At 41.8% G+C, this 25,191-nt stretch overlaps 1 protein-coding gene across 33 annotated transcripts in view; it reads right to left on the bottom strand.

Moving 5' to 3' along the window:
* RALGPS1 (Ral GEF with PH domain and SH3 binding motif 1) overlaps positions 1-25,191 on the bottom strand; it is a 1,054,187-nt gene that overhangs the window by 647,353 nt on the left and 381,643 nt on the right. For all 33 annotated transcript variants that reach the window (XM_077284283.1, XM_077284266.1, XM_077284294.1 and 30 more), the window contains 3 exons: positions 19,774-19,857; positions 9,064-9,153; positions 6,071-6,163 (listed from right to left, as the gene is read on the bottom strand). In XM_077284283.1, the coding sequence (XP_077140398.1) occupies positions 6,071-6,163; positions 9,064-9,153; positions 19,774-19,857 (267 nt within the window). The remainder of the gene's footprint in view (positions 1-6,070; positions 6,164-9,063; positions 9,154-19,773; positions 19,858-25,191) is intronic.

The raw sequence follows: 25,191 nt of genomic DNA, 5'->3' as shown, positions 1-25,191 counted from the left end.
GGCCAAGTCTGTGATGCGAAGGGATGAGAGGGTCTGTAATAATAGGGAATGGTCCACTGTGTCAAAGGCAGCCGACAGGTCGAGGAGGAGGAGGACCGAGTGGTGTCACTTGCTCTTGGCGGTTAAGAGGTTATTGGTGACCTTAGTTAGGGCAGTTTCACTGGAATGGGAGCAAGAAGAGAGATGGGAGGACAGTTCAAGGTAGACGTGTTGTTCCAGTAGTTTGGAGGCATAGGGGAGAAGTGATATAGGGAGATAGCTAGATACAGAGGATGGGTCAAGAGAGGGCTTTTTGAGGATAGGTGTGATGGAGGCATGTTTAAAGCTTGAGGGGAAAACACCAGTTGTTAGTGATAGGTTGAAGAGATGGGTTAGGGTTGGGATGAAGACTGTGGTGAGGTTTGGGATGGGAGCGGGCAAAGTGCACAGGTGGTGAGATGCGATCTTGAGAGTAGAGTGGAGAGTTGATCTTCTGTAATGGTGGAGAAGTTGGTTTTGGAGGTGGAGGGCTGGGAAGTCGGGAGGAAGGGCTCTGGGGGTTGTTGACCAAAACTGTCTCTAATGTTCTCAATCTTCTGCTTGAAAAATGAGGCAAAGTCTTCAGCTGAAATGAATGGGGAGGGAGGAGGTGCTGGGGGACGGAGGAGAGAATTGAAGATGTTGAATAACTGTTTAGGGTTGTGAGACAGGGAGGATATTAGAGATGAGAAGTAGGTTTGTTTAGCTGTGGCGAGTATGGTCTTGAAAGTAGTGAGGAACTGTTTGAATGCGATGAAGTGCTCGTTGGAGTGTGATCTTTTCCATCTGCGCTCAGCAGCCCTGGAAGCTCGCCTCAGTTCTTTGGTCAGGCTGGTGTGCCAGGGCTGTCTGTTGATTTTGCGAGCTTTGGTATGTGTAAGAGGTGCATCACATTCCAAAGCTACAGCTATTGTGGTGTTATATAGAGCGGCAGCGTCATCTGCATTGTGTAAGGAACTTATATCTGTGAGAGGGAGGAGGGATTCAGAGAATGAATGTAGGTCAAGATGTTTAAGATTTCTGAGAGGGTGTGAAAGTTTGTGGGGTGGGGATTGTAGACATGGAGTGGAGAGGGAAGAGAACGTGAGAAGGTTGTGGTCAGAGAGAGGAAGAGGTGAGTTATAGAAGTTAGATAGGGAGCAGAGGCGGGTGAAGATGAGGTCCAGTGTGTGACCATCTTTGTGGGTGGCTGTAGAAGACCATTGAGTGAGGCTGTAGAAGACCATTGAGTGAGGCCGAAGGAGGAAGTGAGAGATAAAAGTTTAGTGGCAGCTGAGAGGGAAGTGTCAATGGGGATGTTGAAGTCGCCCATGATGATAGTGGGGATGTCCGCGGAAAGGAAATGAAGTAGCCAGGTGGTGAAATGGTCAAAGAAGGTGGTGGCTGGCCCTGTGGGGGGCGGTAGATGACAGCCAGTTGGAGGTTGGAGGGGGAGTAGATGCGCACAGAGTGCACCTCAAAGGAAGGGAGGGTAACAGAGAGTGGCAGTGGGATTGGGGTGAAGGAGCAGTTATCTGACAGGAGAAAACCAACTCCTCCGCCATGTTTGCTGCTGGGGCGGGGTGTGTGAGAAAGGTGGAAGCCACCATAAGAGAGTGCAGCAGGGGAGGCTGTGTCAGAAGGGGTGAGCCAGGTTTCGGTGATGGCGAGGAAGGAAAGTTTGGTAGTAACAAAAAGATCATGGATGTAGGAAAGCTTGTTACAGACAGAGCGAGCGTTCCACAGAGCTCCTGTTAGTGGGACTGGGGAAGCAGAAGCTGGGTGAATGGGTATAAGGTTAGAGAGGTTACAGTAGTTTGTGATAGAGCGTGGATGGTAGGTAGAAATGACTGTGGGAATGTGGTGAGGAGGACCAGGATTTGGAGAGATATCACCAGCAGTGAGAAGGAGCAGAGAAAGTGTTAGCAGGTGGGAGCAGGAGAGGGCATGAGGGGGCTGTCTGTGTTTGGAGGCAGAGGATTGTAGGTTAAGGAACAGTTCTGAGGAGGAGGTGAGATGGATGGGGAGGATTGAAGCAGAGATAAACAGTTCCTTACTTGGTGTGGGGATTAGGGGAGGTAGCATAAAATGAAGGATTATAGGGGTGAGAGTGAAAATAAACAAAAACATTGTTTATAACAGTGACTGGCCAGTTACCTTCAGTTCCCTTCAGGTTCAATTCAGGTTTTATTATTATCAGATTATTATTTTTTATCTTTTCGAAAGGTAATTGTCCTGCTCTTACCCCCCATTTTGCTTTCTTCTTCAGCCCCTTAGCCCTTACTATGACCATTTTACAGCACCAAAGTTAGGGTCCCCCTTGACTTCTATTGGGTTTACGATCAAGTTCGGATCAAGTTCTGATGCGAAAACCGAACTTTGGACTACAGTTCGGCCAAACCCGACGAACCCGAACATTCCCAATTCCATTCATCCATAGTAATAAATCTATGGACACTGGGGGTCCCACCTCTGGTGCCAAGACTGATCACTGTGTATAGGTAATGTAATATATAACGGAGTTTAAATGATCAAATTTTCTTTCATCTTGAAGAAAAAAGAAGACACAAAAGGAATTAATATTCATCGTTATCAGCTTTTTATGAAATGTTACAAAGTAACACAAGGAAATAATCAGCAATCCTTGATCAATCATTAAGCATTTTCCTGAATCCAGCATGCATTATCGGAACTTCAGAGGCGTCTCTGTAAAAAAAAACAAAACGCAACAACGACTGACAATATCCAGGACCCAAGCCAAGAGTATAGCCTGTAAACAGAGTAACTGTATATAGATAGGAATGATATCGCTCATGAAAGGTTGATAAAGGAAAACCTTTCCACAGATGATGGACGAGCATAACGTTTATGCCTTTTTCAAAATAGTAGAGAACGTGACATAGCATTCAGCCACCTACGAATGTACGTGACATTTGTGCCTTTTGGCTAAGGCTCCTTTGTGCCTTTTGGCTAAGGCTCCTTTGTGCCTTTTGGCTAAGGCTCCTTTCACACATTAGTTTTATCAATATAAAATATATATTAAAAAACGGATCTGGCGACTGCATCCGTTTTTTCTCATAGACTTGTATTAGCGACGGATTGCGATGTTTGGCCTCACGTTTCATCCGTCGTTCGCCGAATCCGTTGAAAATTGTCCGGAGACAACGGTCAAAGTAACATTTTTTGTGTACGTCGAAAAAACGGACAGTGACGGATCCGTCGCTGTCCTACGTTTGCTAGAATGGAAGTCTATGGCGCCGGATCTGTCAAATGATGGAATCCGGCAACGGATTTGTTTTTTTTGTTTTTTTAACTAAGCATGCTCTGATCCAATTAGCCAGATCCGCTAGTTGGACCCGTCCAAAAAACGGATCCGTCGCATCAGTTTTTCATAATCTGCAACGGATCCGTTGATCTGTCCAGTCAACGGATTGTGACTGATGGCAAAAAACTGATGTGTGAAAGGGTCCTAAGTGATTGTACTATATCCATATTTTTGGGAATAGTATCTGCCTTCACTGTGTATACACAAAACTCTTCCATATTTCCAGGTCTTTATTCCTATTTATGTTTTTTTTTTTTTTTTAATTCTTCATATTCTGGTCGGGAACAAATGTTCGAAGCTGAATCTTTATTTTTTGAGGACCCAACAAAACCAATGGTTATGTATATAAGCACCAACAGATGTCAACTGAGTCACTGCAAAATGCATATATCCCAATGTTCAACAACCAGACAAAGCAATACAATTTTAATCCGGTCATGAGATCGTCTAATTAATACTGAAGGAGAAATACAACAGTAGCACTTAAAAGCTACGATTAGGAAAAAAAATAGTTAGCTTTTGTTTCTAAAAACAGAACCTTGCATTGTGCCATTCCTCAATTGTTCCTCCTGGAAATGAATGAATAAACAGCTGGATGTTTTAATTCCCCTTATCACAGAGGAATAGCCCCAGACAAAGTCTAACTGATATCTAACAGTATCTTGATGATTATGGCTGTTCTGGGAAGTGCTGTTCAGATCCCATTCACCTTCATGGCAGCTGAGCTGCAGTAACAGACAGTGGCCAGCACACAGAGGGTGGAACTGTGGTGTCAGAGCATCAAACACTATGTACTTCCAGCACTGTAGGTCCCCTACTGATCTGACATTGTTTATCTAGCCTAAGTCCTGGACAACCCCTTTATGTAACACATCATGTTTGAAGCATTGAATATCTGATTCTTCATGTTACTGTAATGTCTGCCTATCAAATTCTCAACTTCCGCTTTTTCAGAAAGATAATGGAGAGTTTCCATGAAGAGCTCATTTTTTTTTAGGTTTTGGGATTTGCAATCGCAGCAATCTTACCACAAAGCGTTTAACATGACAGACATGGCCCAGAGCATATACAAGAAACATGATTTTTGGGGTCTCAGTGTTTAAATATGAAGCCAGTGTATAGTCAGGATTCTTAGAAATCACTAACCATGCTCGGTTTCTGAACATATGTTTTTGGGATACATTTCCATATAAAAACCTAATCAAACTTTTAGACTAAACAAAAACGTGTACTATACTCATGGTTGCTGCTCAATCTTCGTTTTATGAGTTTAATATCCTATCAGCATGGAGAAAGTGGACTGCATGTCATTCACACCCGATGCAGCCTACGATGCAGATCATGTACAGAAATGGATTCATCTCTTCACAGCTTTTATTACACTTGGAAACATTCTCAGCAGTTAATGCAAACGTGTCTTTTTATTAAAGGAGTTTCCCATAGTAGAAAGTGATGGCATAGTGCTAGTATATGCAATCACTTTGTGAGCGACAGCCGGGGCCCCCACCAATCTTGAGAATAAAGGTTATAAATACAACAACCCCTACAGCGAGGGTTAAAAAAAAGAAAAAAAAACACATGTGAAATCATATGCTATGTTCACTTACAGAGATTTCCCAAGGCTGGCCTCTACATGAGGCAGACTTAAAAATTTGCTATATCTTGGGAAACTCTTAACATGGAAGTTGAAATCTATAAGTAATATGGTACTGAATTCAGAGCTAAAAGTTGCGGATTTTTGCACAACTATGCAGAACACCAAAAATTTAGAAGTATTTACGGCACAAAGCTGATAAAAACATTATTAGGAGGAGATTCTTATGTCCATCATATGTGATCGGAGCAAATCCCAAACATTGACCCTCATTTACCCAACAGAGAAGTGACTTTCTGGCTTCCGTTATGCTTTGGTATATATCTTTTCACAACTGTATAGGAAAGCAAAGTTGACAGAAGGTCATTAAAAAAAAACACAAATGTTTTGGCTACACCATAACATGCAGTGGATTCGCCTTTAGTCAGATATATATTTGGTAATGCTTCAGATGTCTGGGTATGATATAAAGCTCAGATGTGATAAAAGCTGTAAAATAAGAAAAAAATCACTCTAGCCAAAACTGATGTGCTAGAGATGCACTTAGTATAAAATAGTGTATCATTTTTTGACAGGCGTATTCCATTAAAACATTCCTCTCTTATTAAAAGAAAACAACAGATGTATAGAACTTATGCCACTTTGATATTATCAGTGCGTGCTTGCTGATAAAGAGGTAGTTCATCACCAACGACCGCAGAAAGAGTGACAGATTCATTTTTCTGAAAAATTGCTGTATTTGACTTCTGATGATTTTATACTCTCTTGATTAAGTTTCTTACATCTGATCATACAGTACATTTTTTTCTTACCCATTTCTGTGACTATTTTGTATGCTTTTATTGTTTCCAAAAGCTGGTGAATTGTTAAAACTTTTTCAACAATCAGAGAAATCACTTCGCTAGAATAAGGCTCCATAGACTGTAAATGAATGAGCCATGTGTACACCGATCACGCATCTATTCGGGGAACTCTGAGGTAGAGCCTTTACGCTAAAGTAATATTTGTCATGTATTCATTTCACGTTCAAAGGTCTGAGCTTCATTAGAGTGAGACCTAAGGAAGTGAGATCTGACAGATTCTTTACAGCTGTGGAACCACGCCAGACAGAGCAACAGAAGAAAAATGATACAGCGGGTATGGGAGTCACTTACAGCCCAGGTCTTTGTCAGCCTGAAGATGGGTGCACTCTGCAGCGCTGACACTACTGACATCAGAGAGTGGAGGTTATTCAGATCCAAAAGTTTCTGGGGAGAAAACACAAGAATGATGAATAATTAATAATTAATTAGCGCACTATATTTTAGCAATAAAAAAAGATTTTTTTTCCTAAATTCCAACATAAGAATTAGGGTATTTCTGAAAAATCATGAGAAATTCTGGTTCAAAATCTGGGATTCCAATCAGATAGGACACAATAATACCACTTTCTACTTCTATTACTCTAGAAGGGGACTACAAGATGTTAGATGATTGGGATTTTCTGTACTAAAAGGCTCTTCACAGCTTAGAAATTGATGGCAAATTGCTATAACATGCCATGACTTTACTACCTGTGGTGGTCTGACCTCTGAGATCCCAATGATCCAGTGAATTAATGTTATTGGGGGCCGATTTAGCACCGTATCCTCTTGAGCCCTACTCGAACTATGGCTGTGGCCCCTTCTTTCTCAGGATTAGTGGATAACTTTCAGCCAAATATTGTCATTTTTGAATTTTGAAATACCCCTTTAATACTTAAAGGGCCTGCCCAACTTTGCACATATTTTATAATGTTCAATGCATTTAAAAAAAACACACAAAAAAAACTAAGATTAGCATTAATATCCCACTGATTTGTGTATACAGCTCAATGAGGACTTGGTTTTTCATGGTTATACTACCTTCTATCTGTCCTTTGCTTCTTGCTAACCTATCACATATATGCGAGCATGAAGCAGGGAACATATTGGGAGTATGACTGAAGGATTTAGGCTATGTGCACACGTTGCGGATTAGGCTTAGGAATTTTTGGTGTGGATTCTGCATCTCTTGGCAGAAAACCAGGGGCGGATTTGACGCGTTTTTTTGTGTGGATTTGCTGAAGACTTACTGCGGATTTTTTGCGGATTTACTGCGTTTTTTACCCCTGCGGATTTCTATAATGGAATGGGCACAAAAACGCTGCAGATCCGCAAAAAAGAAGTGACATGCTACTTCTTTTAATCCGCAGTGTTTCCGCGCGGAATTTTCCAACCATTAGCACAGCATTTTTTTTAACCATTGATTTACATTGTAAATCACTTGCAGATCTGCAGCGTTTCTGCACCGCAAAAAACGCTGTGGATCCGCAGGAAATCCGCAACGTGTGCACATACCCTTACTTGTAGTCTCTAACAATACACAGGTCTGAATAAAGGCCCATGAGATTCTCCCTAGCATTATAGGGGTTTTATCATGTTACTGTTCAGGTGCACAGAGCTCCTCTGTCTCCGAGCCTGCTAAGGATCGGGGTGCTCCTGAAGATTGACAGCTCAGTTTGAGGGCATGGTTGCATAGCTTGCCCAAACTGTGCAGTTTATCATGCAACGAGCAGAAGCAGATTTCCCCTTCAGCATCAGAGGTGCACAGAGACTGGCTAGATCTAGTTATCAGCTGGTATAGAGAATGAACAGAAAAGAGATTGCCTAGGGGATTGGCCACCTCTGATAGACTGCAGAGGTGGCCAGTAACCTAGGCACCAAGCAGTAAGCCATAAAATAAAACATCCCTCCGTTCTTCAGAAATAAATTACAAAGCAGCTTGTTTTTACAAGCACTTCACGATTTTACACATTTACTGTATTGATGGTAAGACAACCCCTTTAATGGGAAGGTTAGAAAATAGAGATCCTGCTGGTAGCCAAAAATGAACACTTCTTTGCTCCCGCTAGTTTCCATACATAAAAAAGGCCTTCTTTAGGGGGAAAAAATATGTTAAAATGGAAAGAAGATTAACATGTATGTGTCAAGTATACCGAAGCAAGACTGAATTAGCCACTAAACCGGTGATTTATAGAAACAAATAAGTCCCTGTCAGAACAATTTACTTTTTGCAGCTTCTCTGTTTATATTCGTGTCGGTGGACTCGCGAAACTGCTACCGATCAGCATAAATTCTGTAATGAGCTTTGATTTGCAATTAATCATGTGGCCAATCTAAGGCTGAATACAGCGCCGGCTGTATAAACGGGGTCTTGGGCGATTCATAGCTCACATTTGTGCAATTAATGATAGATTTTTACCGAATGTGGGTTCTTAAGGAAATGAGGGGGCCGCCTGCAATCTCTGCTTTTTTAACGGCACTTCTATAAGAAAGCAATCCAATTTTTATTATTTTACAACATTTCTTGACGAAGGTACTTTCTTAAAATGATGGTCAACCCCCTTTAATAATTGCATAATGAAATATTCAAGCAAGGGCTGTGCTAATGGTTTGGGTGGCTTCCTAAAGACAGGTACCACGGCCATAGACAGACGCTGTCAATTGTCACATTGGTAAGAAGGAAAGATTGAAAAGGGACTAGGAAATGACTAATATTTTACTATTCAATGTTTTCATATACAATTTCTTCTGGAAACATTTTCTTTCCTTGTTTTTAGACCCTAAAAGTCAACTGCATAGGTTGTTATTAAAACGGGTCATGAACTTGATTGGGAAATCCCGACCATCAGATGTAGTGTTAAAGCAAATGTCTTGTACATGAATTATGGGTTCCCCTATCATTGTATTCGGATTGATGGCATCGTACATATCTAATAACATGTGCTTACATTTTACTTGACTTATACATACATTTTTATATGACATGTTTCCATAGTGGATTAATGGAAACTACGTTGAAGAATTCCAATAAAACGAAATACCAAAAAGCAGATGTTGTGTCTGCAGCGTGTAAGCCATAATGCAGAACAAATGAATCTAATGTAAGGCCGTTGTTTATTAACCCCCTAAAGCCTGATGATTTTTTGAATCTCTCCTCAATTCACCAAATCGTCTTCTTTGCCTAGTCATATGTGATTAAACAAAACCTGGGTGATGACCAATACAGCTGCCAATAGCACTCCTAAAGTGGTCAACATGTGGCGAGAAAAGCAAATAAAAACATAGGATACCATATAAACCCTCACCTTGGCTATCTTGATAAAATGGCTCAGTATTTCAGCTCTAATTTTTAGAGTCTGTGTTGTTAGGATTTCTCGGACAACCCAGAAGCTGACCTGAAATGAAACAAGAAAAAAATTGGGGCAAAGGAGAGCAAGTGAATCCTATGCTATACTTGCTGTTGGGGGGTCAGCTGGTCCGGTCACAATGGTGTCCCAAATTCCCCTGTGTGAATGAAGTGGTAGTGACAATGTGAGACCACCTCTGCTTTAAGTCGCACCTGCTCAGTACTGCTCCATTCACATGGCATTAGTTTTCACTGCCAGATTCCCAGAGATCAAACATTTACCATCCTTAAAATGTTGTTTATTGGACAACCTCTTACAAAAAAAATCTGAAAAATGGCAGTTCTGCTGTGTTTTCCATAAATCTGCACTTGAACCAATGTGTAAGTTTACCCTAAGTAATTGCTGACAGAGACAATACAAAGAAATGAAGAAAAATAATGAAAACAAATTTATTTCAAAACATTATAAAATTTATTAGCATTTCATCTTGTTTTTTCTAGCCCCCTGTCCACTATACATAAAGCAGATGTCGTTTCTCATTAATAGTGAGACTTCATTTCTTCCAAGCTATGTAGAAATGAGGTAAGACATGATAAGCAGCCAACCACGGATTAATGTGTACAGTCTCTGCCGTCTATGTCAATTATTCTGTGGCCAGGGAGGCCTGCTTTGGGTCTCTCCTATATTGTATAACAATGATTGGCCGCTGACCTTTGTTTTATGTGGGCGGCTGCTTTCCAAGATCTAATTTCCAGGATTTACATGTCATAAAATAAATAATGTTTGATTTTTGTTCCAGTGAATATTAAATTCATTTGTAAAATCATATTTCACGGCTGTCTATTACAAATCCCAGCGTATCATGTGAAGGTGAGGATGTGCAACAACCACAGAGGCAACTAATCTTATTCATTGCTACCATCTAAATTAACTTCACATTTTACTTTACAGTTTTGTTTTTATTTTGCAGCTAACAAAAAGTAGCAACCTGGAAATCATCAACAAGCAGGCTATCATAAGGTGATGGATTTTAGATACTGTTCACAGCCATGTTGATGTAAACATAGCATAAAAGTGCCCATACACTTGAGATAGCTGCTGAGGATTTTCAGCCAACATGATTGATAATGGCTTCCATGTTTTTGATGCCTAATTATCCACCTCTGGGTGCTTTTTTTCTTTAATGCAGGTAATTGGGGCTTTTTGTTTTTGTCAGTGGATCTCATTAAAGATACTGCAATGCCTTCTACAGCCTCTGTGTCACACTGTCTATTGCTGGCTGCAGAATGAGTTACCGGAGAATCCGTCAGTAAGCTCGCTAGGCTGGTCTGATTGGCATTGTGTAACACTTATCTTTCTTTTACAGTTACTCTTGGCTGATTTAGAACCAAAGACCACATCAAAGTTGAATGTTCAGTGAAGCAAAAGATTCTGTATAAGCAAAACCGTGCAACATTTATAATAAAACCCAATTGCAAGATGAATTTTAGCCACCAGTATATACACTTAACTAAATAATTAAAAAACAAAACAACACCCCCCCCCCCAAAAAAAAAAAAAAAAGAAAAGAAAAGTGGACATCCAGTATAAAACAAATATTCCTGCATAAAAAAAAACAATGGACTCAATTATAATACAATAAAATCTGTCAGGATTCATTGGGATCCATCAAAGCAAATACTGTAGTAATAAAACAATCCAGCAAAAGCAGCTTGCTGCCATTTTCCAGGTAGCCATACACTGGTCAGTTCTACTTCTCAAGACTGAGAGCTGTTCATCATTACTATCCTCCTGGTGGGCTTAAAAGGCCACTGTCACCCCCTCCAGCCATTATAAACTAAAAGAGCCACCTTGTGCTGTATACTGTATACTGTATTCAGCTGATCGTGCCTCCTCATACAGTATACAGTACAGTATACAGTACAGTACATTATACAGACGCTGTAAGGCGGGGGACCTGGGTGACAGGCTGACACACGCAGTGCGCATGCCCAGGAATCTTAGCCCCGCACTGTGCATAATGCATAACACACTGCGGGGCTGGGATTCCCAAGGTGGGTGGCCGCAATGCCCGCACAGGCGCAGTCTGCAAGCCTGGCTGGGACGTCACACGGCTAGAGCTTAAACACAGCGCAGGCGCCAGTTTTGAAGAGAAAAAAGCGCGGAGGGGGTGGCGCCGAAAGCCCCTGAAGATTTGAGTGACGGCAGAGTAGCGGTTAAAGCTGGGGAGTGAGGACCCGCCTCCCTGGCTAAAGACAGGTATTTTGGCTAAGTTTCAAAGCGCTTTATTTTGGGAATACTTGCACCAAAAACTAAAAGAGCCACCTTGTTAGAATGCAGCATTACTGCTGCACAAGGTGGCTCTTTTAGTTGATAACGGCTGGAGGGGGGTGACAGTGGCCCTTTAAGTTGCTTCACTTACACCTCTACACCTCCTGTAGTACCATCATTGCCAGGTTTTACATCGATAGTGCGGAAACATGTTGAGTATACAACTAGATGGGCATCTAAAGCCTCACATATCAGAGTCCACATAATAAAAATAAAAAAAAAAAAAGAGACATGGCCTACTGTGATCCAATGCCAACCGAGTTGCACCTGAGTGCTCTGTTTTTTGTACTTTAGTCCGCTAATCAGATCAAAGGTGTCTCCATTTGTTTTTTTTATTTCTTTATTTTTATACAGACCATTGATCTGGGAAAAAAAATTATCGCTATCTTGGTCCATAGAATATATAATTTGTTCACGGACTAGGTAATGAGAGAAGCATGGGAAACCACTACTCGAGAATGGTATATATGGACCAAATACGGATGAAAATCTTTTTGCATCCAAAAAATCTGATGTTACTCTACTATTTTTTGTGTTTTCAGAGAAAGATGGCAGGGCTTTGAAAACCTGTAGTTGTAGCCACATTGGCTGGGAACTAGCAGCCCTTATGGAAATTTAATTTTACCGCCTACCACAGGGTACCGTCACACTCAGCAACTTTCCAACGATCACGACCAGCGGTACGACCTGGCCGTGATCGTTGGAAAGTCCTTGTGTGGTCGCTGGAGAGCTGTCACACAGACAGCTCTCCAGCGACCAACGATGCCGAAGTCCCCGGGTAACCAGGGTAAACATCGGGTTACTAAGCGCAGGGCCGCGCTTAGTAACCCGATGTTTACCCTGGTTACCATTGTAAATGTAAAAAAAAAAACACATACTCACATTCCGGTGCCTGTCACGTCCCCGGGCGTCCGCTTCCCTGCACTCCTCCTGCATCCTGTGTAAGTGCGGCCGTAAAGCAGAGCGGTGACGTCACCGCTGTGCTCTGATGTACGGCCGGCTGGTGCTGACACAGGATGCAGGAGGAGTGCAGGGAAGCGGACGCCCGGGGACGTGACAAGCACCGGAATGTGAGTATGTGTTTTTTTTTTTTACATTTACAATGGTAACCAGGGTAAACATCGGGTTACTAAGCGCGGCCCTGCGCTTAGTAACCCGATATTTACCCTGGTTACCAGTGAAGACATCGCTGCATCGGCGTCACACACGCCGATCCAGCGATGACAGCGGGTGATCCAGCGACGAAATAAAGTTTCAAACGATCTGCTACGACGTACGATTCTCAGCGGGGTCCCTGATCGCAGTAGCGTGTCAGACACAGCGAGATCGTAACTATATCGCTGGAACGTCACGGATCGTGCCGTCGTAGCGACCAAAGTGCCACTGTGAGACGCTACCTTAGTGCTGAGACAACTTTATTATCTCAAAAGCTCAGCAAGGCCCTAAACCAAACATTTATACAGTAAAAAAAAAAGCCTGAGAGTGTCCTTTAGCTTTTTTTTACATGACTAGATAAAAAAAATGAAGAGGGTGTGGGATGTATGATGCTTCCAAGAAGCTTTTTCAATTTGGTGAAAACGGCAGCAAGAGACAGAGAGATTATATCCATGTAAAAGTGACCTAATTAAGATAATCCATTCACCCTGCTGCCAGATTTCTTAATTGGACTCAGCATTTGCAACTATGAGTTCAGGACATAAAAAAAAAGGTACGGTAAATAATGCTTAATTTTCGTCAGCAGATAATTAGGGATAGTAAAAGTTACTGATGCAAACATGTGTAATCAGTGGTTTTTGGAGACTGAAATCCTAGAGTACAAAGCTTATTACCCTGAGGGGAAAAAAGAGACTATTCCCATAGAACACTCCTTTTTGGCCTTCACTACTGATGGATTCAATGTAAAGGGGTTGCCAATTAGTTGGCATTTCATGCCAGCATTCAAATGAATAGTCATCCATGTAGTACACAGATGCTCTGTTAGGCTGGGTTTCCAGTCATCAGTTGTGTCTGGTTGGTTTATGCCGGAGCTGGACACAACTCATGAAAAAGTTGTGCTCTTTTGTCCGGCTCAGAAAAAGCTGCACGTTGCATTTTCCGATTTGGAACTAACACCACAGAGGTGCTGGATGATTGCGAATAATCCTAAAGAAAACTATGAAATCAGTTTCCCTCTGGTGTTGATGTACCATGCTGGAGGGAAGAACCGAAGGCTGACCTGATAAGTGGATAAGAGGCCTTAGTAGCTCACCATTCAGCCTTATGCGATCAGAATGGGAAGCCCTATTGAGACATAAGGTCGAGATGCAACAACCATTTGAAGGTAGAAATGCTGTTTGTTACTTCGCAAAGAGTAGAAAACAATTATCAAGTCTAAATATTATAAAATTCTAAGAATTTCTTCACACTTATGAAGTAGAAACAACGAGACTAGGAAAACAGCTGGCAACCTCCAGTAATTCAAGTCATCGGGTCTATAAGAATACAATGTAGTATTAAAAAGGTTTGGGGCGTCTTGTAGCTACTGCCCAACATAACATCCACAGCTATTTTGGAAATAAATGACCTCATGCCATGTGAAGAGCGATGAAAGAATTTGCAGACATATCGTTTTTGGTAATGGAATTTCCATAAGGCATGAAGTGGGGATGATTTTATAGATGATAAACAGATCTCCATTTAAGATGTGCGACATATTCCAAGCACAACCTTCCAGTAATGTAAAGTGAAAAGTGCATTCCTGCTTCCATACTTAAAATGGAAAATGTGTAAGTTACTTCTGTATTTAATCATATCACATAGCAACCAAAATGGTCTCTGTAGTAAGGAAAGGCCTGTACGTTGTACATTGTAGGTGTCCGATGACCCGCTGTCAGCGCTAGACATAACACATAATATGGTGTACACAAGAAAAACTGTTCTTACCACTAAGGGTTTGGAGGACCCAAGTCTTGCTACAACTATTATTTAAAGGGAACCTGTCACCTGAATTTGGCAATATTGCCTTGCGCTGGCGTGTACTCCGGAGGACAGAGAATGAACTTCAATCCAATATTGCGGCCAGCATGCAGCCAGCGGGTAAGGAAAGGGTGAATCAAACACCCGAAAACCCCGCCCATATGACCCAAAACCGGTCCCGCCAAATTCAGGTGACAGGTTCCCTTTAAAGGGTATACATAAAATAAACATCAGTTATAAGTGATTCCAAAAAAGGTATTAGTGGCGACTCTAATAGCCATATTGAAACCCAGGAGAACTAAGAGTCCAAAAATAGCCAAAGGGTAAATAATCTCATGTAACTTTATTGAGAATTAAACCTTACAAAAATACAAAAATATTACCATATAGTAGTCAATTAAAACCATGTGAATGATCCATGGATACAAAGAGTGACCCGAGATCAAGGACCAACAAGGACCAGGACAGTATTAAACATGCCAGATGTAAAAACGTGTTACCAAATAGACGGTCAGTATGCCGCCAACATGTCAATAAGACTGTCTTAGGCGTATGGCGATTCAATTAAACAATGTAAACTGCATCAATAATGCCAATAATATCGCCGCATGCCCATATGCAAAAACAATGTGCAAAGTAACATGGGATAAGAGTTAATTACCTATTAGTGCGACAGGTCCCGTCCAGATCCCGGTCAGCTACCCCAACGAGCGTTTTGCGTATAATCCCGCTTCCTCGGGGGGCGTGGCTTAATAGAGATCTCCATCCGGTTTAAATATAGGTCACCACCGATCAAGTGATGATGCTAAAAGTGCGAGTGCGAATGCGTGAAACGCAAGTGAGCTTAATCACTGCGTTCCAGCCCTCAAGCCCAGTCGGCAGGTCTCAATCACATGAGCGGGTCAGCGCTGCACCCACATCTAGTGATTTGTGACCGTCCCTGGGCCAGGAGCTGGAAACGCAGGAGTATTTACACCAATATAACAATAATATAGTGAGATAAAGTGACGAGTGCCAGAGAGAAAGATGATGTACTGCGAAAAAATACATAGTATAATGATCATAAATAATAAATAAATAGATGATCACTTACGTGAATCATTGCCGAATTTCACCCCATTAAAGATCCACCCCCACCCCGCGGGGTCCAGTCAAACCCACACCCCAGTGACTGGAAACCTCCGCCAGATGGGGCATGGAGCCTCAGGGGTAAAGAGCGGCATACATGTGCAAAAGATCTTGAATAAATAGTGCCAAATACTGAAATAGTGTATTATGTACCAAATAAGTGACTTCGTGCATGATCTACTAACTATGGTAACAAGGCAAAATACAGTAAGCAAATATAACAATTGAATAATATAAAAATATAAAAATGTACCACCGCCTAAAACACTGCAAGACCAACGTATAAGGGAATAACAGATCACAGAGAAAAAAAGCAGGGATGGTTACCTGCTGAAGCCTCCAAACAAATGCACCAGCAGGGCGCATCGGACCCGATTAATGATGGCAACAACACAGGTGCAAAAAATACAGATGAAACAACCACTTTCAATCCAGTATTGGTTGTTTGGCATTAGTGCACAAAAAGATAAGCGATAATAGTCTGTATGTGGCATTGTTCACACAGGCAATGCAGAGTATCTGGTCTACAGCCTATTACTAACGCACATACAGGCGGGCTGCCCAGTGCTACAAAAAAAAACAAATAAGGGAATAACAGGTGGAAAAAATACAATACGAAAAATAAAGAGTAGAGGAATAAAAGCTAGTATATTATCACATGTCAGGTGAATTAACATAAAGCAGCAGGATCCAGAAAACGGTTCATCTATATCGGTAAAATGTACTTGATCGCTTATTTGTTTTTGTCCATCATATTTTATGTTATTCCTGTGCACATCAAACTTCATACTGCATACTGAATTTAGTAAGTGGGAAAAGGGAATTTGTGAAAACAAATCCAGAAAATTCCAGCGTGACATGAATGATCAACAATCCAATATGGTCTATAGATGGAATAAAAGGGGTAATCGGTTGAGGGGATCCTCCCGTGCCAGATCTGCCTCCACGGTATCTATCGCATCAAGTGAAGAGTCAAACCTAACACAGCCCAGATATTATGATTTGCCTAACTCTGGCTTCAATCGTGAAAAGAGTGTGGTCAGATGTAAAAACCCTCTTACCGATATAGATGAACCGCTTACTGGATCCTGCTGCTTTATGTTAATTCACCTGAGATGTGATAATATACTAGCTTTTATTCCTCTACTCTTTATTTTTCGTATTGTATTTTTTCCACCTGTTATTCCCTTATACGTCGGTCATGCAGTGTTTTAGGCGGTGGTACATTTTTATATTTTTATATTATTCAATTGTTATATTTGCTTACTGTATTTTGCCTTGTTACCATAGTTAGTAGATCATGCACGAAGTCACTTATTTGGTACATAATACACTATTTCAGTATTTGGCACTATTTATTCAAGATCTTTTGCACATGTATGCCGCTCTTTACCCCTGAGGCTCCATGCCCCATCTGGCGGAGGTTTCCAGTCACTGGGGTGTGGGTTTGACTGGACCCCGCGGGGTGGGGGTGGATCTTTAATGGGGTGAAATTCGGCAGTGATTCACGTAAGTGATCACCTATTTATTTATTATTTATGATCATTATACTATGTATTTTTTCGCAGTACACCATCTTTCTCTCTGGCACTCGTCACTTTATCTCACTATATTGTTGTTATATTGGTGTAAATACTCCTGCGTTTCCAGCTCCTGGCCCAGGGACGGTCACAAATCACTAGATGTGGGTGCAGCGCTGACCCGCTCATGTAATTGAGACCTGCCGACTGGGCTTGAGGGCTGGAACGCAGTGATTAAGCTCACTTGCGTTTCACGCATTCGCACTCGCACTTTTAGCGTCATCACTTGATCGGTGGTGACCTATATTTAAACCGGATGGAGATCTCTATTAAGCCACGCCCCCCGAGGAAGCGGGATTATACGCGAAACGCGCACTGGGGTAGCTGACCGGGATCTGGACGGGACCTGTCGCACTAATGGGTAATTAACGCTTATCCCATGTTACTTTGCACATTGTTTTTGCATATGGGCATGCGGCGATATTATTGGCATTATTGATGCAGTTTACATTGTTTAATTGAATCGCCATACGCCTAAGTCAGTCTTATTGACATGTTGGCGGCATACTGACCGTCTATTTGGTAACACGTATTTACATCTGGCATGTTTAATACTGTCCTGGTCCTTGTTGGTCCTTGATCTCGGGTCACTCTTTGTATCCATGGATCATTCACATGGTTTTAATTGACTACTATATGGTAATATTTTTGTAAGGTTTAATTCTCAATAAAGTAACATGAGATTATTTACCCTTTGGCTATTTTTGAAATCTTAGTTCTCCCGGGTTTCAATATTATTTAAAGGGGTTGTCCACCCCCGGTGAAATCTACAATAAGAGATGTAGCTTGCCTAATCCTAACTGCAATGCACGCACCACTAGGATTCAATACCACTTATCATCATGTGACTACACCTATTTGATTTGCATAATTGTGGTCACGTGCTGACTAGAGTCTCAGCCCCGAATAGCAATATTATCTTTCTAAAGATACTCGGCTGAGACTCTATTCAGCACAATACCACAAGTACGTTAATCGCATACTTAGGGGTCACATGACAATCGATGGAAACATTAAGCAGAGCCGGATTCTAAACAGTGTGCACATTACACACCACTAGAATTTGGCAAACTTTAGCGCTTGCCGAAGTTTCAAAGGGGTGGACAACCCCTTTAAAGAAGTTTTTCCCACAATCAAAAATTATAGGAGATAAATACTGATCACTGGGGGGTCTGACAGGTTGGAACCCCAGTGATCCTGAGAACAGGGCTCTGCCGTGCCTTGTCGAATGGATTGACGGTCGAGCATGCACATATCCACTCTATTCATTTGTCTATGGGACTGCTGCAAATAGCTGGCCCCATAGCTAGACCTTACTGGATGTTTCATAGGTCAGACCTCCCAGAGATCAGTAATTTATTGTCTATCTTAAGTATAGCGGAATACTTTGAAAAACCTTTTTAGGCCACTTACTCCGCTTTCTTTATCGTTCATTCACTGAAATAAAGAACGGCCAAGAAAAAAGATTTGGGCACTCCCATTATTTTGGGTTTGGGACCTCTACTGTTCTGTCACTTCCGCTCTGTATGTCTGTGAGATGCATGAAAGAGGCTGACCTAACTCTTTTTTCAATAAACCATCCCCATTCTTCGACATGTGTGATGCATAAATAGAGAAGGGGGCTGGCTTAGGTATTAAAAGGAGGTAGACAGCTAAGCCCCTTCACACAAATGACTGACATAAGGAGGGGGAGGATCTTTTTCCTGTGTTGTAAAACATGGAGTGGAGCTGTCAGGATGCCAGACTGGAGCGGATACTGACATCTAGATAGCTTCCTTATTTGACACATAATAGGTAAGTTTCATACAGTTTCAAGTTAAACATATTAAAATTTATTTTCCAACTTGGATATCCTGTTTAAGGCTTAAACAGGTAGTCCCAGTAAATCAGTAAACATTTTAATTAATAGATATTAGAATAAAAATAAGTTTCACAATCTAATGTGTTAAAAAAAAAGTTCTTGTGCTGATATAATCTTATAAATGTGCCCCTGCTGTGTACTGGGTAATGACAGTGTATGTTTGGTCAGGAACATGGTCTGATCATTCCACAGCTCCTGGTTAAGGGTGGAAGCAAAAGTGAGTATACAGACAGGACAGCACGGGATCACAGCTGATTCTTTCTGTGAGGTAAAACAAGGTTTACATGTTTTCCCTTCTAGTAACCAGCACCTGTGATCCTGTGCTGTCCTGTCTGTGTACTCTATTTTACTTCCACTCCTAGCTAGGAGATATGGTATGTTCAGACCATGTTCCTGCACGGTCAGACACAGACATTACACAGTACACAGCAGGGGCACATTTATAAGATTATCACAGCACAGGGAATTTTTTTTTTTTTTTTTTTAACACAGCCATTTGTGTCTTTTATTGTTATTCCAAAATCGATTGATTAAAGATCACTTTGCTCCTGGGACAACCCCTTTAATGTTGAGCTCCCCCCACCCCAAATACATCCTAATATAAGTGTTTGGCCCCCTAATGTGATTCTTCTTTCACTAACGAGACTCACACGGGTAGATTACAGTGTCACTGTTGGAATTGTCCTTCAAACAATTGTATTGCTGTACTGGTGAAATAAATTGGGTGCTCGCTGGGGCTGGGATGTAAAGTCGAGTAACTTGGTGCCAATCATTACAACAATTATTAATCTTCCAATGTCCCCCATTCTGTACCTGGTTAAAGCGTCTTGTAAAGGCGACAACATTTGGCGCTAAACTGTGTTTTTCCTTCCTGTTCCAGCCGCAGCTTGCCAGCTCCTGAAAAACAGAAAATAAGTTTGGCCATTGAGCTTTAGATTTATAGGAATAAAAAAAGAAATTACAAAAAAAAAACAACTAAATTTCACCCTCGCAGTTCCCAAGCTTCTTCTTGATGTGAAAGATGACAGACTCCTGACTATACCCAGTTTGCGGACATGTTACCAACAAAATAAAATTACAAATAAGTCAATTAATAACACAACATTGAGAGTCAATAACAAAAATATTACAAATCATATTCATTCATGGTGTCATGGAAAATTTATCAGTAGGTGTGTTACACTACACCCAGCATTTTGTATACAGAGATCATTTACTATGGTAGGCTTTTTTTGTTTCAGTTTAAATAGTGAGGTCCTGACAATGCAATTGGTTTCAAAACTTGTGACAGGTGTCCTGGCGATCAGCTGCTATTTCTGGTGATGTATATTTTTACTTTTTAAAGCGGTGTCCCAAAAGAAATCTCTCGATCCTATACATTGCAATATATGCAAGCATATGTATTTTTGATATTGCATCTGTGTTAGCCTCCTAGTTCCTTTGTGCACTTTTTTGCCATCTTTTATACCACTAAATTAGTCTATATGACCATGCCAGATATCAAGTGCATTTCAAGTGTATTCCATTGCATTTCAAACTTAAGGACATATTCTGAAAAGTCTTAAAAAGAGGTTCGTTTTTTTTTGTTGTTTTTTTAACATACAGTGAGGTGCCATGTTGATAAAAGAAGCAATATTCAGCCTACAAATCCGCTCCTCACTCCAGTGGTATCTGCCAAGTGATGAGTTATGACTGCCAGTTACGCTACTACTGATTGGCTGCAATGTCCGGAGACTGGTGGTCTGGATGTAATTTCTTCCAGTCCAGTGGATACTTTGCTTCAGCTCTGCCACTGCGAAAGAGCAAATTCCCAGGCCAAGCATAGCTGTTTTTTTCTTCATTTATCAGCATAGTTCCTCACTGTTCATTTTGTAAAAAGCCAAAAAAATATAAAACATAATGGGAATGATTTAACAAGCTAAATATCAAAAATCTACAGAAAGTAGTCTTTCATGGTGTGCACCATATCTATTACGGTATATATTTTGCACACTTTCTGCATCTTGGCTGGCAAGGAGATGGTTTAGGGGGTATATCCTAATGTACAGACTCTCCTGAAAGGCGGGTTATTCTAATGTGCCATCCAGTGCACCAAACAAAAATGCCCACATTTTTGTGAAAATTTCAAACACAAAGTAAGCCAACCAATGGTGTAAACAAACTAGACAGTAAATGTGACAGATGTATCAAACAGCTTGAAATGTTATGTTAAACCTGGCACATTTAAGGCAGTCTAGTCTAAATTTGCACTATAAGCGTATGTGCACACGTTGTGGATTTGGCTGCGGATCCGCAGCAGTTTTCCATGCGGTGTACAGTACCATGTAAACCTATGGAAAACAAAAACCGCTGTGCACATGCTGCGGAAAATTCCACGCACAAACGCAGTGGTTTTAATTTCCGCAGCATGTCAATTCTTTGTGCGGAAACGCAGCGTTTCTACACCAATTACTATACACTGAGTATGGCAAATCCGCACATCAAAAAACGCAAGACAATCTGCAACAAATCTGTAAGTAATCCACAAGAAATCCGCATCAATTCCACATTAAATCAGCAACCATTTTGGCCTGCGTTTTCTGCCAAGAGATACGGATTAAGAGTGGAAAAATCCACAGACAAATCCGCAACGTGTGCACATAGCCTAAGAGTTAGACAGCTCTGAGAAACGTTCCCTGGCAGGGCCGGTCTGGCCATCGGGCACTTCTAGCAGATGCCAGAAGGACCGGTGCCAGTAGTGGGCCGCTGCACGCCGACTCACCCCCCCACCAGCGCCGCCGCATTGAACGCCGGTACAGTTGAATGCAATGATGGAGGAGAGCATCTGCTGATGTGGGCTGTGCTGTATACTGCTACGTGGGCTGTGCTGTATACTGCTACGTGGGCTGTGCTGTATACTGCTACGTGGGCTGTGCTGTATACTACTACGTGGGCTGTGTTATCTGCTATGCGGGTTGTGCTATATACTATGCGGGCTTTGCTATATACTATGGGGGGTATATTATATTCTATGGGGAGGCCGTGTTATATACTATTGGGGGTATATTATATTCTATGGGGGGAGGCTGTGTTATATACTATGGGGGGGGGCTGCATTATATTCTATGGGGGCTACATGAGATATATTAGTGAGACAGGATTCCAGCAGCGTCTTGTGTCTGGGGTCCTGTTGCTGATACAGAGGGGTGCTATGTATCTATCCTCCTAAGCCACAGGGCAGCCAAGATGATACCATGACATAACGACCTGTAAGTGTTCTCTTTTCAATGTTAATCCTATTTTATTTGTAATCTGTAATGTACACATGATTTTGTCTTCTTCATATCTTTTTATACCTTGTAAACACTGCCTACCTTTTTAAGGAGTAAAATATATAATTTACTAACTTGTCTCTTCAAGCTCTATAAACGAACTGTCGATTCCTCTGAAGTGAATTACGCTACTGATTTGGGTTGGCTCCGGACCCGTTAACCCTTGTGGAATTCAGAGCTAGTGGCAGCATACTTTGTTCTGTGAGATTGGGAATCTTTGTAGCGACGGCGGCGTTGATAATTATTGTTCCTGCCTGTGTGTGAGTAGTTATATTGCCCTCACTGCAGCGTGCCCAATAGCCAGTCCATAGCAGGCAGCCTTTCTGGCGACTAATTACCCTAGGTGCAGTACCTAATTTGACCTGAGGGTAAGAGGGCGCCAGAGAGCTGCAAGTTCCAAACCTGAACTGAGATATAGATAAATCCCCTTCAGAAGGAACCAGGGGCAACCAAACCACCCGGTTCGTGACAAATTGGTGTGAGTAGTGGGGACGATAAAGGCATCCTCCCTGGAATCCTTGACCTATTGTTGGGATCCGTGACATATTGTTGGCAGCACGGTGTGAACCGTGACATTCAGTCCATATTCAACATAATTGTGTTATGTTTAGTCAGCGACCAATAACACTTGGTTTACTTTTGAATGCTGTTAACGACATGAGCAAAGTCTAGCAATGAATTCCCTTTTTCTTAGAAAAAGAAAAAAAGAAACCCACATTGGAATTTCCATTATGGAAGGGCCTCCTAAGTAAACGGCAAAAGGGATTCCTCAAACTTTAGCTAAGAAACGTTAAAGAAAATGTAAAGATTGTTTGACAAACTCTTTATTGATCTTTCTGTCTGGAAATTATATACTGGGAAACACTGCAGTCCTAGAAGGGAACACATTCGGATCTTTTAACTGATATGAAGCTGTGAGCTCATCAATAGTTTATTAGCAATTACCTGCCAAGGCCTATTAAAAAAAGATGTAAATCACTTTTACTTTACTTCTTTCTTTGAATATAATTAAAGCATCCACTAGGACCTGGCAGTATATTGGAAGTACCAACAACGCTGATACCATGAGTATAAAGGATCTTTTATATCTGCCTAGTCAAATACCGAGCAACACATTTATTGAAAGGGAACCTGTCATCACGACTTAGCACGTTAAAATAAAGGTATGGCCATAATGGCGCTAATATACTGATTTAATAGATCCCTGCAGGGGAGAAATTCTTGTTTAATTCACGTTATCCTTTTCGTGCATTGGGGCTAGACTGTTGGCAGGGTTTTCAGCTCTGCCACTTTCCTTCTGCATTTCTATGGGCCCACATTTTTTTTTTACAGTTCGTGCTAGCACACATTCATCTCCCGTCATGCTTTACAAAAATGAGGTCCATATAAATGCAGAGGCTCCTCTCATGCTGCAGAAATAAAACTGGTTTCTGCTAACATCAGGGCAGCGGCTCAACCATGGTGTTGGTCCAAACTGTCAAGTTACAGGAGAACAATGCTCCCCCAGCCACCAGGAAGCCAAGAGGCAGGTGAGCGGTGTGCTTCTGAAGATTAATCTTGAGAACAAACCTTGCAGACTGGAGTTACATGATCCGGGAACAAAGGATTAAAAATTTGCCAAATTTATTAATTATGCAAATTGTCTCTTCAGAGAGGAAGAGAGATAGAACTCCAGTACCACCTATTGGAAAGTAGCAATCCTACAAGTCAATGTTGACCCTTTAGGCCATGTTCACACTTTGCGGGTGACCTCTGCGGGTTCTCCCGCAGCGGATTTGATAAATCTGCAGGGCAAAACCGCTGCGGTTATCCCTGCAGATTTATCGCGGTTTGTTCCGCGGTTTCTGCTGCGGGTTTCCGCCTATACTATTGATGCTGCATATGCAGCAATATGCAGCATCAATAATAATGTTAAAAATAATAAAAATTGGTTATACTCACCCTCTGATGTCCGGATCTCCTCGGCGCTGCACCCAGCGGTCCGGTTCCAAAGATGATGTGCGAGAAGGACCCTTCGTGACGTCACGGTCATGTGACCGTGACGTCACGGTCATGTGACCGCGACGTCACCGCAGGTCCTGTTCGCACAGCAACTCTGACCGGCCGGCCGCGTGCAGCGCTGAGAGGTGAGTATAACATGATTTTTTATTTTTATTCTTTTTTTTACCCCAAATATGGTTCCCAGGGCCTGGAGGAGAGTCTCCTCTCCTCCACCCCGGGTACCACCCGCACATTATCCGCTTACTTCCCGCAACGTGGGCACAGCCCCATGCGGGAAGTAAGCGGTTCAATGCTTTCCTATGGGTGCAGAATCGCTGCAATTCTGCACAAAGTAGTGACATGCTGCGGGTTTTAAACCGCTGCGTTTCTGCGCGGTTTTTCCCGCAGCATGTGCACAGCGGTTTGCGGTTTCCATAGGGTTTACATGTAAATGGAAACGCTATGGAAACTGCTGCGGACCCGCAGCATCAAAATCGCGGCGGTTCCACGGTAAAAACCGCAAAGTGTGAACATGGCCTTAACGAGCCTCGTCACATGACTTAGGATAATAGCCAAACCAGAATCTCAATTTGCACATACTGTGTTTTGGGGTACTGCCCCTCGTCAGTGCAAAGCGGAGATCTGGTTTGGCTTTTAATGAATATGACACATCTTGGGCAGCCTCTACATCTCAATTCGAAATTTAAGCCAGTTATCACCTTGCATAAATTTCTGCTATAGCAAATACTTCGGGTCATGGGCACCACTGTTCTATTTAGCCTGGCTCACTGCTTAGAAAAATGGCAAATCTAGCGGGAAAAGGACAAAGTCAAAACACTTTCATAAATTTAACTTCTGTAAATAAAACTTTGGACCCATAGACTTCTATTACAGCTCTGCAGAACAGCTGTGTGTCAGTTCATTAAGACATCAGAGTGTC

The sequence above is a fragment of the Ranitomeya variabilis genome, chromosome 2 (assembly GCF_051348905.1).
Source record: "Ranitomeya variabilis isolate aRanVar5 chromosome 2, aRanVar5.hap1, whole genome shotgun sequence".
Lineage (NCBI taxonomy): Eukaryota > Metazoa > Chordata > Amphibia > Anura > Dendrobatidae > Ranitomeya > Ranitomeya variabilis.
The sequence above is the reverse complement of the archived record's forward strand: the minus strand, read 5'-3'. Positions and strand labels throughout refer to the sequence as shown.